General features: G+C 43.5%; 1 protein-coding gene across 1 annotated transcript in view; it reads left to right on the forward strand.

Annotated features, from left to right (window-relative positions):
• The first annotated feature begins 7,904 nt into the window (after positions 1-7,904).
• NXPH2 (neurexophilin 2) overlaps positions 7,905-13,740 on the forward strand; it is a 35,277-nt gene continuing 29,441 nt past the window's right edge. Inside the window, exon 1 of the mRNA XM_074547888.1 lies at positions 7,905-8,522. Within this exon, the coding sequence (XP_074403989.1) occupies positions 8,469-8,522 (54 nt within the window). The 5' untranslated portion in view covers positions 7,905-8,468. The remainder of the gene's footprint in view (positions 8,523-13,740) is intronic.

Here is a 13,740-nt window from a genome sequence, read left to right on the forward strand (position 1 = left end):
AAAAGTTATAGTAGGACTTGCTTCCACTAATCATCAGATCAAAGAAATCTGTTAAAGTTTTAATTTTGGGAACACTTCTGAAGAATGTCTTTTGATCTAAGAAACCTAACTTTTCTCATCCACCTAGGTATTTTCTTGTCTTCCCTCCTGATTCCACTCTCAAAAGAAAAGAAAAATTGATCTGTCAAATCTTTCTCTCTATAACTCTGAAACTTTTAAAATTGGCAGAGGCTTTCATGGGTCTTTTCAACTTAGTTTTACAACCGTAAAAATTTGACAGATCTCTGCAAGAAAAATGAGAGCATGATAGATTTGTCAAAGACTGAGTGGATAAAAATGAATGCAACAAGACACATATATGCCTCTTTCTGCTGTAAGTGAAAGGAAAGCTCTTCAGAGTCAGCAGCAGGAACGCTCTGTTCCTCATCCCCCAGTCACACCAAGTTTACAGCTTTGTGTCCCCATGAGCAGAGGGGGGATGTCTCCTGCTCAGTCCAGCAGCACCAGGCCTGGCGATATTGGTGATACCCCAAGGTGCAATTTTGGACTCTTGTACTCTCAAGGCCAACCTAGGCTGATTTCTGCCACCCTTTCCAGGGCTGAGGAAGCTTGCTCCGTTCCAGTTCTCTCAAAGGTTATGTAACTTTCCCTGCTGTATTATAATTTTCATGCAGGTATCTATGCCCTGAGCTGGATGGTGAAGTCTGAGGTCAACACAGAACAAACTGGTGTGACCTTACACAGGAATTCAAAAGGTCCCTCAAAAATCACTGCTGCTCTCCTTATCACTGCATCACTTTTAGACATCTTGCCCTTATTGAGATGGGTTTCAGAGGAAAAGGCAAAGCTAAGCAGCATTGACTGGAATACATGGCAAACTTAATTGCAAATTCATGGCCCTGTCCTGAGTTTCTGGTCAAGCAAAAAACCAAAACAATTCCTCCAAGCCAGGATTCCTCAAACCCACATTTATTATTTTATTTCAAGCACCAGGTCTCTAGAGATGCAGACTTTTAAAAAAATATCCCAGCAAATGAAAACCAAAAAAATAACACAAACTAACTTGTTTCAGGGAAGACTCCTGAGGCCTCTGATTTATTCCAGTGCTGAACAAACAGATCACCTTTGCAGCAGCTTTGCCAGTTCTCCAAAACAATTGTGCCAGAAACTAAATTTTCCTTTTCTCACACTCTTCATCCTTAGAGGGTAGCTGTTTCTCCAGAGGGTCAAAGCACTGCTTCAAAGTTCCAAGTTCCTCAGTGGTTCTGGTCTGGATTCTAAAGAAAAAGAGGCTTGTGTTGGTTTCCCCACTACTGAACAAAGCTTCCAAAACTAATTCCCTCCTCCCTCAAGAGCTCTGACCCCACCTGGGTCACAATGAAAGGGAAGGTGGAAAGAATTGTGCTTATTCTCCACCTCACCCTCATGGAGACAAGATTACAGGCAACATCTGGGAAAAAAAATTCCTTCAAAGTGGCCTGACTTGAGGAAAGCTCCAAAATTTCCCTGTTTCTCTAGGATACAAAAACATCTTGTGAATAATTGCTTTGGCTTTGTGGAAGATGATAAGGAAAATCAAGAACTTGTGTCAATTTTCAAAAGTAACCAATTATGTATTTAACCTAAGAGCTCATGCATTTGTCAACCTGCTCTAATTGTTCTGATAACAGAAGGCACGTTCTGGATGTTTTATGAACAATTTTATCTCTCAAGGCACCAAAGGCCACTGGGACATGTGCTGTGCTCTAGCCTGGGTAGATTTAGAATAATAAAAAAAGAGTAACACAATCTGACATCTGCTGATAAACAATGTGAAAAGAGATTCAAGGCACAACGTCCCCATCAGTGATTCAAGTCACTTATGCTGGAAATTATGTAAATAAAGACATCCTTATTTTGGCCATTTTGGCCAGAAAAATGATGGTTTTAAAAAACCACAAGGGGCCTCTTTAAGACATAATGTGATACATTTCTCTCTATCTCTGACAAAGTTCACTTGGGCATGTTATCATCTCTTTAAGCTATTTATATCCCCACCTTGCTGAAACTCTATTAAAAAATATTATATTGGAGTTGTCTTTTAGAAATAGCCAGAGTTCACCTTGATATTAGTAATTGTACATGTTTTATATGGATATTTCCTTATCACTCCTTAGATGAATGATGACAGTAAAAACAATGCATATTTTTATATAAAGGTTATGGCTTAGAAATGTAATAAAATGAAAGGGAAGTGGATTTGGAAGCATCTGCTGAACAGTACTTTTTTTCAGTACTAAATGAATGCAACAGCAAATTTAATCTCCTGAGTTACAGACAAAATTTTAGCACAGCTCTGGGACTTTTTTTTCCCCATATTATAAAGTTGGATTTATTTTTTTTTAATAGAAGTACACAGCAAATATTTTTGTCGTAATGCAGATTTGCATCTTTTTTTTGTTGGGTTAAATACAAAGCACACAGCACACATTTACGGTTTATACATATTCTATGGGAAAATAAATAGTTAAAAATCAGATTCTCAAAAAAACTCTGAAAACAAAAGCAAAACTTAAAACTAAAGCAATTTTAGAACTAGAACCTTAGAGATAAATTAAACAGGGTAGCCACAGCATAAATGAATCTCACATGAGGTTTCATTATAAATGAGAAAATGTTCCTTTGCAAGAAATTAACTGATTAAATAATGTATCAATTTCTGATGAGCACAACATATTAAAAATTTTGAAGGTAGGGAAAAACCCCCGAGGGTGTTAATGCAGTCACTCTGACCTCAAATGCTGTGATTGCTTTCTTTGAATATTTAGTTCTGCAATAACTCTAGCTACTATGACTTTTAAAAACAATTTTATTTAATAGCTCTCTTTAACCAGTTACAGACAACTCATTTTCCTTGCAAGCACATTTTCATCATTACTTTTTCTCTTTAATGTACCTTCCAAAATCTTTCCCATTTGCCTGTTTTGACATTTCTAAAATAGTTTATAAACTCTGGAAGTTTAACTTGGCTTCTTAATGTCTCAGTGCCAACTGTGTTGGGACTATCTAGATAAAAAATAGCTTAGCATTTAAAGATAAGCACAGACCACTTAAATAAGGCAAAGTATTGACAATCAAAGTTAATGGATTTATTAGAGGTCAGAAAATGTAATAAACTGAAAGCCATAAAAGATTACATTAAAAAGTAGCCAGGACTCTTCAGCCTCACCCAAAAGTACATGGAAAGGAAAAAACCCAAGGCATTCTCTTTTTGGAAGGAAATCAATCTTCCTCAAATAAACTCCTTTAGCTTTCAATATGATTGAATATCCTGAATCTTAGGGCAAATATTACTAATCAAAGGGCAGGAGAAAGTGTTTGCAACACCCTGGGTAAAACAGAATTCCAAAGGCTGATGTGCTCAGACAAGCAGAGATGTGGAAGTGGACAATTCTCACTCCTGAATCTGAAATAACCAACTGCAAGTCAGAGAGAGCAGATCAGTAATAAAGCTGTGAAATCAGCAATGGTATAAATGGGGAACAGCAAATGCAAATCTAATTCCTAAGAATATGAAGAGAAACACAGTATCAGCAAATATGAGTTTTAGAAATATGCAAAGCTGTTGAAAGCCACCTGAAGGAGGAGAAAAAAGGCTTGGAAACAGAGAAATGGAATATGGACTAAATTCATCTGGGTTTTGGTTTGTTTTAAGTTTTTGGTTTGTTTTGTTTTTTTTCAGATTGTTCTAGGATGACAAATATTTCATTACCTGCCTTTGATTAGGTTACTAATTTTATAGACAAAAGAAATAGAGTCATTTATCTGCACTTCAACCAAAATATGATTGGATGTCATGGAGGGAAACAAATAGGCTGGAGAGGATGATTAGGAAAAAGTTGTGAGAGGGTAAGGTATGGTTTAATAGACTGTGTTCAAGGCCTGGGAGGAAATAACTAATAAGGTTCTTTAAAGATCGATCTTTAGGACCACTGGTATTCAATAAATTAATTAGCTAGTCAATAAGTTAATTATCAATTCCAGCTAGGTAGGAATTGTTATTGAAATAGGCTGCTGACACAGAAGCAGTAGGCACTCAGTAGTGTGAAGGAAGGATCTGGATAACACATTGGAACAACTGGAGAATCCAGAGGAAATATAATGGGGATGCACTCTAGACAAGGAAAATACTGTCACATGGTGTATCAAATATTCTCTTTCCAACAGAGATAAATTAGGCATTAATGACATTCCACAAGACTCCAGCATTTAACTTTGAATGCTCACCCACTTTTTTTAAAAAATATATTTATTCCAGGAACAGACAAAAGAAAAGTTTTACTAGACTAATACAGGAAATGGAGTGCTATTGCCTGAGAGAGATGGCCAGGCTCACATGATTAATAAAATTTGAGAGGGAATCAGGGCCTTTTAAATTTTTGGGGCTACACATTATAATTAGGAAGAAGAGCTCATTAACATAAAGCAGTTGACTGTAAAAGGATCCAGCTATCAAATACAGCAAATTTGAAAATTAGAGGTTAGGAAGAGGTTTTCAAATGCCAGAGGTGTGAATTTTTGGAGCATGAAATTCCCCTACTCCTAACTAGCTAATTTAAAGGAGGATCTTGAAGATTTTCCAAAAACCCCACACTTCACAGTCTGCAGTTAAGGGAGATGGACTGAATGACACAGGCAGCTCTTTCCAGTCCACTGTTCCCAGCAGCTGGAAACAGAGTGAGGACTAAGAGAAGTAAAAGTTGATGTCAATGCTTTAAATTAACTCAGAGGAATGAGATTTGAGGCTGAAAATGGATGGGTTTGATGCTAACTACAGGCAACAAACTGGTTTGTGTGGAAAAATTACTTGATAATGGAATAAAAGTTATTACTGACTTTGTGCACAAGCATTAGCAATCATGTATTAATCAGGTATTTTTCACTCTTTTGAAGCAGCCAAGATGGTTTAGCAGGATCTTGAGCTTTTAGTTTATTTTTTTTCCACAGCTGGCTCATTAATCCATTTCTAGAGAGATCAGGATTACTTCCTGCAGTATACAACCATTATTTCCTGAGATGAACCAACTATCAGTTATTGTGCCTTAAAATTAGACCAGAAAATTTGCCCATCCCCATTTAAATGAGGTTTAAAGATCATGCTAACACGGCAAAGCAAGGGAATACAAAGCACAGGCCTTCCATTCTCTTCTTAGCTAGCACTACTGTGACTTTTCTGGCAAATAATGCAGATAACAAGAATACTTAGCACTTACTGTGCATGATGTTTCTCATCTTCAAAGCACTTTACAATTATTTACTGCGACTTAATCTGGAAAAAGCATGATTTCAGGCCGGCTTCTGGCAGCTTGTGTGACAAAGTTAATGTCATTTGAATCAACTCTGTTTGTATTTAATAGGATAGAACTGCAGTACTTCAGCTCCAACGCTATTATTCCATTAAAAGCCAATTACGGAAATTCAGCTTTCTCTGAACTTATAGAGCACAGATTTATTTTTTTAATTTACTTTTTTAAATACAGATGAGATCTATCTAAACACTTGATCCGAGTTTAGCCTTTCCAACTCTGACATTTGCGATTGCCCCGAGCGGGGCCGCGGTACCGCCTGCGGGCGGCAGAGGGCGCCCGAGATGTGTCCATTGGCCACCGGGCCCCGCGATTGAGCGCAAAAACCGCGATTTGGGCACCGCAGAAAGTGCCATTTCTCACTGCTAAACACACGCAGAGCAGCGCCTGACTGCTCTCCATGCGCGCAACTTTGGGAATTTAAACTCTAATACTGGTAAATCCTAACGTATTTTATTCTGATCGTTCTGTATTTAACAGGATGTCAAATGGTGGCACTAAAATAACGTCGGGGCAATCCCAAGCATAAGTGCAGGCTGGGTGGAGAAAGGATGAAAGGCATCCCCAAGGAGCTGATGTAAAGCTCAACATGAACTCTGGCAGCCCAGAAATTCTCCTGTGTCCTGGGCTGTCTCAAAAGCAGCGTGGGCAGCAGGTCGAGTGAGGGGATCCTCCCCCTTCCACTCTGGTGTCACCTCACCTGCAGGACATCAGCTCTGTGGCCCCAAGGAACAAAGGACATGGAGCTGTTGGAGCAAGTCCAGAGAAGGTCACAAAGATGCTCTGAGGACTGGAGCAACTCTGTGCTGGATCCAGGTTGGGAGAGCTGAGCGTGGTCTGGAGAAGAGACGGCTCTGGGGACACCTCAGAGCCCTTTCCAGGGCCTAAAGAGGCTCCAGAGAGATGGAGAGGGACTTGGGACAAGGGGTGGAAGGACAGGACAAGGGGGAATGGCTTCAAACTGACAGAGAGCAGAGTTAGAGATTAGGAAGAAATTCTTCCCTGTGAAGGTGGTAAGGCCCTGGCACAGGATGCCCAGAGAAGCTGTAGCTGCCCCATCCCTGGAAGTGCTCAAGGCCAGGTTGAATGGGGCTTGGAGCAACCTGGGATCATGGAAAGTGTCCCTGTGCAAGCAGGGGATGGAACAGTATGAACATTATGGTCGCTTCCAACACTGTCTTCTGAGAGTCTATGATTCTATGAAAAAAAAAACCTCTTGAACTTTTTCCACAAAAAGTAACTCTATTAAATTCATTATAGTACATTGACTCAGTGACCATCACTATTTCAGTCTTCTCTGAGTCTTTGAATCTACTGCAAATGAACTCATTTAAAGTTGTTCCCTTAATGAGTAGATCCTTTTGCTATAGATAAAGGATTTTGTCCAAACTCAAATGAGTGATTGTGACTTATGGGTCAATCACATCCACAATCACTACCTGGTAAAATCATGGTTGCTCTCAAGTGCCACAAGAGGGATTGCAAAGCTGTTTCCACTGACAAGGATTTTAGCAGTTGAACATACAAGGGTTGTCAAAATGTAATCTGAATACAGACCTAGTAAGAAGATGAGGCTGAGAATTAAGAGGAAAGCAATCTACAAATGGCAGGCAGGGTTTGCAAACTGAAACCACAACTTGCACTTCAGCCCGGTGACAGAGAGCTCACATATCACATCATTGAATTATTGATGAGCAAACACAGGCACTGCCAGGCCTGGCACAGGTGTACCTGCTGTGGTGGCACTGCTTCAGCCCAGGCTGTGTGTGAGGTTCTTGTGCCAAACCTGACTGGGATCAGGTTCCACCCAGCCTCCTGCACCCAAAGCTTTATTTCCCCTTTCGAGGTTGCCACCTTACACAGGTGTCACAAAAACAGAGGGACAACTTCAGCCTGCTCACGGCTATCTCAACAATGGATCTGGTGAATATTCATTAAATTATGTTATTAAATGGATCTGACCCCAGTGAATTCTTTGGAAATGGGTCCTGTGGTCTTCGGGGTGCCCCACAGGCTTGCACACCATTACCCAGACCCAGCAGCCCTGCACAAGGAGCCAAATTAAACATGACCCTGTGTCTGTGCCCACTCGAATGTGCACCAGTCCCAGATGACAGGTGTGTGGTGTCCCCAGGGCAGGCCCCGGGACAGGTTAGGTGTCCCCAGGGCAGCTTTGGTGTCCTTGGGACACTCTGAGAGTCCCCGGGGCAAATTCAGTGTCCCCGAGGCAGTCTGAGTGATGCCGGGGTAGATTCGGTGTCCCCAGGGCAGGTTCGGTGTCTCCGGGGCAGGTTTGGTGTCCTCGGGGCACTCTGAGTGACCCCGGGGCAGGTTCAGTGTCCCCAGGATACTCTGAGTGACCTCGGGGCAGGTTCGATGTCCCCAGGGCAGGTTCGGTGTCCCCAGGACACTATGAGTGACCTCGCCCGCCCCACCGCGCCTGGTCACAGCACAAACACGTCGGGTTTCCCCACAAGCCCCGTGGCTGCCCAGCCGCCTGTGTGTGCCGGGGGCAGATGCCCCCGAAGGAAGGAGCGGTGACAGGAGGGCCCTATAAAGCCGGGACCCGGGCATGGCCGTCGAGTCTGTTCACCTTGCCTACAGCGGCGGGGCCGGGCGGCCCAGGGCGGCTCCCAGAGGCGCACCCAGGCTCAGCAGGGCGGCCGCGGGCGGAGGAGGGGCCGCCGCCTCTTTAAACTTGCTGTGAGGGCCGGGCCGCTCCGCCCGGGGCAGCGGGGTCCGCTCGGCGCCCGGCGGGGACGCGCCGCCCCCGGCACCGCTCCGCTCAGCCGCGGCCCGGGCGGGTCCCTCCGGCTCGGAGTGCGGCGGGGCCCGGCCGCGGGCTGTGAGGGGGCCCCGCCGTGCCCCGCGGGGGGAGCCGGGCAGCGCCGCCGCCTCCCGCCCGCCTCAGCCCGCCTCCCGCCCGCCATGGCCGCCCGCGGAGCCGAGCGGCGCCGAGCCGAGCGCCGCGGCAGTGCCGGGGTCTGGCCGCTGCCTGGCAGCGCCCCGTGAGCGGGGACGGCGGGCGGCGTGTCCCTGCGCTCGGTCCTGCCCCCCGTCCTCCCGGAGCGGCGATGAGCGAGACCCGCGCCGGGGGAGTCGCCGCCTAGACCGGCAGCCAGGATGGTGCCCCTGCAGCCCCTGCCCCTCGTCGTGGTCCAGGGCGTCCTCCAGCTCGTAAGTCTCCATCCCCGCTGCCCCGGGACTCTCACGGGGGGCTTGGCGGACACCGGTGCCTTCCTCCGGGAGCGCGGCGGGCGCGGTCTCCTCTGGAGCCCGGTTCCCCTAACCTGCCTCCCGCAGCCCCTAACATATTCTTGGTTTTCTCTTTCTTTTTCCATCTTTTTTTTTCTTTCACTTTTTTTCTTTAATTTTTTATTATTTTATTTTAATTAAGCGGGCTTGCCTCTGTTCGCCCCGTTTGGGAGTGCGGGACGCTCGCAGCCCGAGCCCAGCGCAGCCCCGGGGGCCGGGATGCGCCGGGAGCCGCCGCGGAGCTGGAAAATACCGCGGGCAGGGATGGGAGGGATGGGGAAACGTGTTTGTGTGTGCCGAGCGTCGCCGAGACTGCCCGCTCCCGGAAAGTTTTCTGCTGGCCACAAGCGCCTTTTTTTTCGCGTTCAAGATAGAGCTGGGTGCGCAGGTAGCGCTCGGGAAGCTCCCCCGTTAGTTCGGGCTTGCTGCAGCGCGCCCCGGGTGTTTCCTTAATTTTTATCAGAAACTGTGGGACACGCCGGTGTTGCGGTGAATATTGCTGTGCATGCGGTGGGGGAATGCGGGGACTGACGTGGCGGCAGGGTGAGGTGCAGAGTGCGAGATTCGGGGCGCTGAATGAAGGGAGGCGATGCCAGGTGCGCGGTGAGACGGGCGAGGAGCTCAACTTCTCCATCCTAGCGCCTCGTCCGTGGGGCGCTGATAGTACAAATGGACTCATGCTCCTGTTCGTGAGAAAAAAAAAAAAAAACCGTGTTTGCAAAAGAGCTTGGCCATCTTCACTTTTATTTCGGAAAGATTTTAACCGCGCTTGCTGTTTTGGGGGGAGTTCTGGTGTTACTCTCACAAATACCTCCGCTGCAAAAGTTATGCCTCCATTCCCCGGCTGCCTTGGACGCGAAAGTTTGTCACGAAGTAGTCAATAGGGAGTGTGTAATAAACCTTGAAGGGATTAAACACCCTCCTTAAGAACTGGAGTCTAGTGTTACAGTGTGAGGTGATTGATTAGTTTTTGAGGAAGCTTATGTCAAATTCTAATCCGGTTTTGGATTGTGCTTGTCGTGTAATGTTTTTTGCTCCAGCACTTTATCATAGCAATGAAGTAGCGAGCTGCAGCCCTGCGATAAGGCGCACATTTCTTTCACACTCCCATCCTTTTGGACAATAAAAGGCTGTTTACATTCTTCACATTCTTGCAGCCCAGTTTCCTGCTAAACAACACGCAGGGGTGAGGGATGGGGAAAGGAGAGCAGCAAATGGATTACAAAGTTGCTGAGCAGGAGGGAACTAAATAAAAACTCCTTCCTCACACCTACAACCTCTCTCACTCACTTGCACCATCCTTTTTTCTTCCTTTATTATTTGTTTTAAGAGCTGCCAAAGGGATCAATTGGAACTTGCACCATCAGGATGGGGTTTGTTGTGCCATGTTTTATAGGTGATGTTGGGAAGTTGCTTGCTATGAGTGTGTGAGTGAAGCAAAGTTGCTGCCTTGAATCAAACAAAAATCATAAAAAGCCACTGCAGGTTCTCAGGTGGATGTGGCACTCAGCTCACCCAGGAGGATTCTTTTTTTTTGTGCGTTTTTTAGATACAAACAGCAAGGTTTTGGAGTCAATTAGTTTTACACCTTTTGTAAGTTAGTTTAAATAATAAAGTAAAGCAAAATGAGAATGTGTGAGATTTTCGAGGCATTTTAGGTACCTTTTAACACTAACATACTACTAAAGAGTTGTGTTATATGTATTTTGGCATGCTCTTACCAGAACACTGGATTTAAGTTACAGCTTATTATAAATTAAGAAATATTTTATGTTGGTTAAATGCATTGAATGCAAGTCTGTGCTATTCTTTGTTCTCTGGGCAGAATTTGGAGGGACTGGTGGCTTCTTGGAATCTGATGAGCAGGTGTAGAAGGGAGGCATTGGTATTACTGATTCTTGACTTTTTCTTTCCTTTTTTAACCAAAAATCACTGTGGATAATATTAATACTACAGTGAAAGCTCAGCATTTCAGCCAAGAAAAAAAAAATCCTGGTTTTCAGTGATGCAATAGAGCAGCATTTCAGTAAGCCAGAAATGCTACCATCAAACCCTTCCTGCTGGGGCAGCCTTAATTTTTTATAAATTCAGAGTTCTTAGAATGGGAAATACTTTGGCAGTGCCTTTCAGTGAAGGGAGAAGTGCTTTTTATTTTAATAGATTGAACTTCAAATGCTGTCTGTCCTTTCAGATATCAAAGTGTGCTGTCTACTTACCTACTTGTTAAAGATGCATAAATTAGGATGAAATCCGTGTGAAACTTCACAAATCTGAGGAGATTATGGCAGAGTGTCTCACTGAATTTCTGAAAGCAGTGTTAGGTGATTCTTTGTATGCTGTATCTACATTGCTCAGTCTGAAGTTCTGATGTTGATGTTTTATATGTTTTATGATGTTTTATACTTTTAAGACAGCACAGATATATTTTTTTAGCATGTTTCTAGATTATTATTTTGATTACTATATGGGGTACCAGTATGCATGCAGCAATTGCACATATAAATTTCCTAAAATATTTTGCATATTTGGATAGGTTAAGCAGTAAGGAAGGCTGCTGTTGAGTCAGGTTAAGATGCTAACTTGCTCCTGTATAAATTCATTAATTTTTAAAGCCAGGTTTACCTTCCGTTGACAATATGGAGCAAAACAACAATTTGCAATGCACAGTCAGTGCATGTCTGGGCTGTTATTGATAAGAAGATGAAAAATTGCTGTGTTGTGTTATCATTAATAGGTGCTCTTGCTTTACTATTAATTTTCAGTAAGCTTTTCCAATTGTCACATAATTGCTGAATGCTCTGTTAGTTATCTCTTTGGAAGTAATGGAGTTCTACATGTTGAGAATTAAAGTGTGTGAAGCATTAGGATAATGCAGTTTATAGAATCCCTGCTAGTGTTTTGTTAAGTCAGCTTTAAATACCTCTAAGGAGAAGGGGGACTTCTTCTACTTCCTGCAAATACGAGTTGTTATTTTAAAGAATTCTTGTTGGAACAAAAAAAAAAAGCTGTCACTGTCCCTTTGTCTAGGCAAGGTGCAGTTTCAGAGACACACACAGTCCCAGGCAGGACCTGTGGTTCTGGGGTAGCCAGGCACTGGAACTCTTGGTTTATTCTCTCATCTCAGTGGTCTGAAATTGAGAAAGGCTCACAGCAGCATTTTCCAGTGCTTACAGTCAAAGTTGCCTCAGTATTCTATCAATAAAATCTCTTTAACATTAGCATTGGGCAGAGTTGTTACTGCATTAGAAATCTAGGAATCAATCATTTTACAAACCCTTAAAAGCAGCTGATTTTTTTTTTCCCCCAGCACTGTTTATATAGATGAGAAATAATTAAGAAAAAATACCAAAGGTTCATAATTTAAAATTTTTCTCCACCAAGTTTAGCAGTATAGCATTTGACATGAGTGAAATTCAATGACATATTGTTTGTCTTGGAATTTCAAAGGCTGAAAAATAACTATAACCAAAGTAGATTTTGACAATGAAACAAAATTTTTAAAGGTTTTTTTTCTTTTTTTTTAACAGAATTTAAGGCTCTTAGCAACTTGAGCTGAAAGAATATTTGCTATAGCACAAGGTACTGCTTCATAAGAAGAAATATATTAAAAGCTGAGCTAAAGCTGCCTTTCCATTTAAAATATGCATATCCTGTGAGGTGTAGAAACACAGAGATCTGTTCCTCCTGGCTACTTTAATTTTGTCTCCATAGCCTTGCAAATGTGGTCCAGGTAGCATGCCCTTGCAGTGAGAATCAGAAATAGGCACCATGCAAGACTCTCAGCACCATTTCAGAAAGGTAAATGCTTCCCTCTGGTCATCTGGAAGTGCACAGATGAAATTCCATCCCCCCTTAATTTCAGGGACAACTTTGTCATAAAATGTATTGGACCCAACCTTTCATTTGGCTTCCTCTGGTAATTTTTTTTTTTTTTGATGCTGTAGGCTTTATAAGCCTTGTGTAATAAAGTAATGTAGGTAACTCAAGAATTGCAAGAATTTGGAGCTGGAGACAGATCAACAAACGCTGGTTTCAGCAGATTGAGAATTTATTACCCTGAATAAGGAGTTGTGTCTTAAGGTGCACAGGGCCAGGTTTAGTTTGCAAAGGAGGTTCCCAACTCAACCTGTCCTCACATCACATCTTTTATCCTAGCTCCATGAAGCTGCTTCCATGATCCTTTTCAGTTTAAATAAACTTGACTGGGGCACAGAAAGATCACAGATTCTGTTTAAAATCTGTACTGCAAGACTTCTTTGACTGATGTGCAGTAGGCCACAAGATACCCCAGGCTTGCCGAGGCAAAATCCATGTCTCAAACTTTCCATCGGGAACAGGCAAGGAATTTTTCTGCCATTGTAAAGCACTTGGAGAGATGTCAGAGTCGTGCTGTAAGTGTAACAGACAGGGAAGTGAAATGGAAAGATTGGTGAAGCCCCAGTGCTAAAATAGGATGCTCTCATCACTCCCCTTTCTGGTTTTCCTCCTGAGAGAAGGGAGCTCAGGAATGGGAGTTGGAAGGGAGCAGCAGAAAACACTCTCTGGGCTGGACATTAAGAGCATCAGAGAGCTGCAACTCGCCCTAGGTACACCAAATTCCTCTATGCTGTTAAAATTTTTTACCTTTAATCAACACTTTACAAACAAAACGGTACAAGGAGAAGCAAGAGCTGCTTGGGAAGTTTGCACTGAGGTGCCAGCAATCTGCTTGTGGTCCATGTGTGAAGTGTTGACCTTTATTTGCTCCAGGTATTGAGTAAGTTGTGGTAATTGTGGGGCACTCACTGTGGTAAAGAGCTGCGGTAAGCAAAGGTCAGCGCTGCTCTGCGCTGAAGGTTTTAATACAAAAGCTGTGGTTCCATAGGTGGGCATTGCCTCTTGCTCAGAAACAGTGAGCTGTTCCTGGGCTCAGGGAAGCCCAGGCTTTGGATCTTTCTCACCGACTTGTCAATGTGTCAAAACCGGAGAGAGTGATGAAAAAGGAAGGGTTTTTCCAGGTTTATGCTATTTCCTCCTTCCCATTGTGTTTCCATTCCTTCAATTTCCCACTGGGTTTGTAGCTATAGTTTGTGTAGTGTTTAGGTGCTTAAAGGATCAATCAGAGTGAAAATAAGGAATGACCTGCTGGCAGTTTTTGCTT

The sequence above is a fragment of the Zonotrichia albicollis genome, chromosome 10 (genome assembly GCF_047830755.1).
Source record: "Zonotrichia albicollis isolate bZonAlb1 chromosome 10, bZonAlb1.hap1, whole genome shotgun sequence".
NCBI classification, from domain to species: Eukaryota; Metazoa; Chordata; class Aves; order Passeriformes; family Passerellidae; genus Zonotrichia; species Zonotrichia albicollis.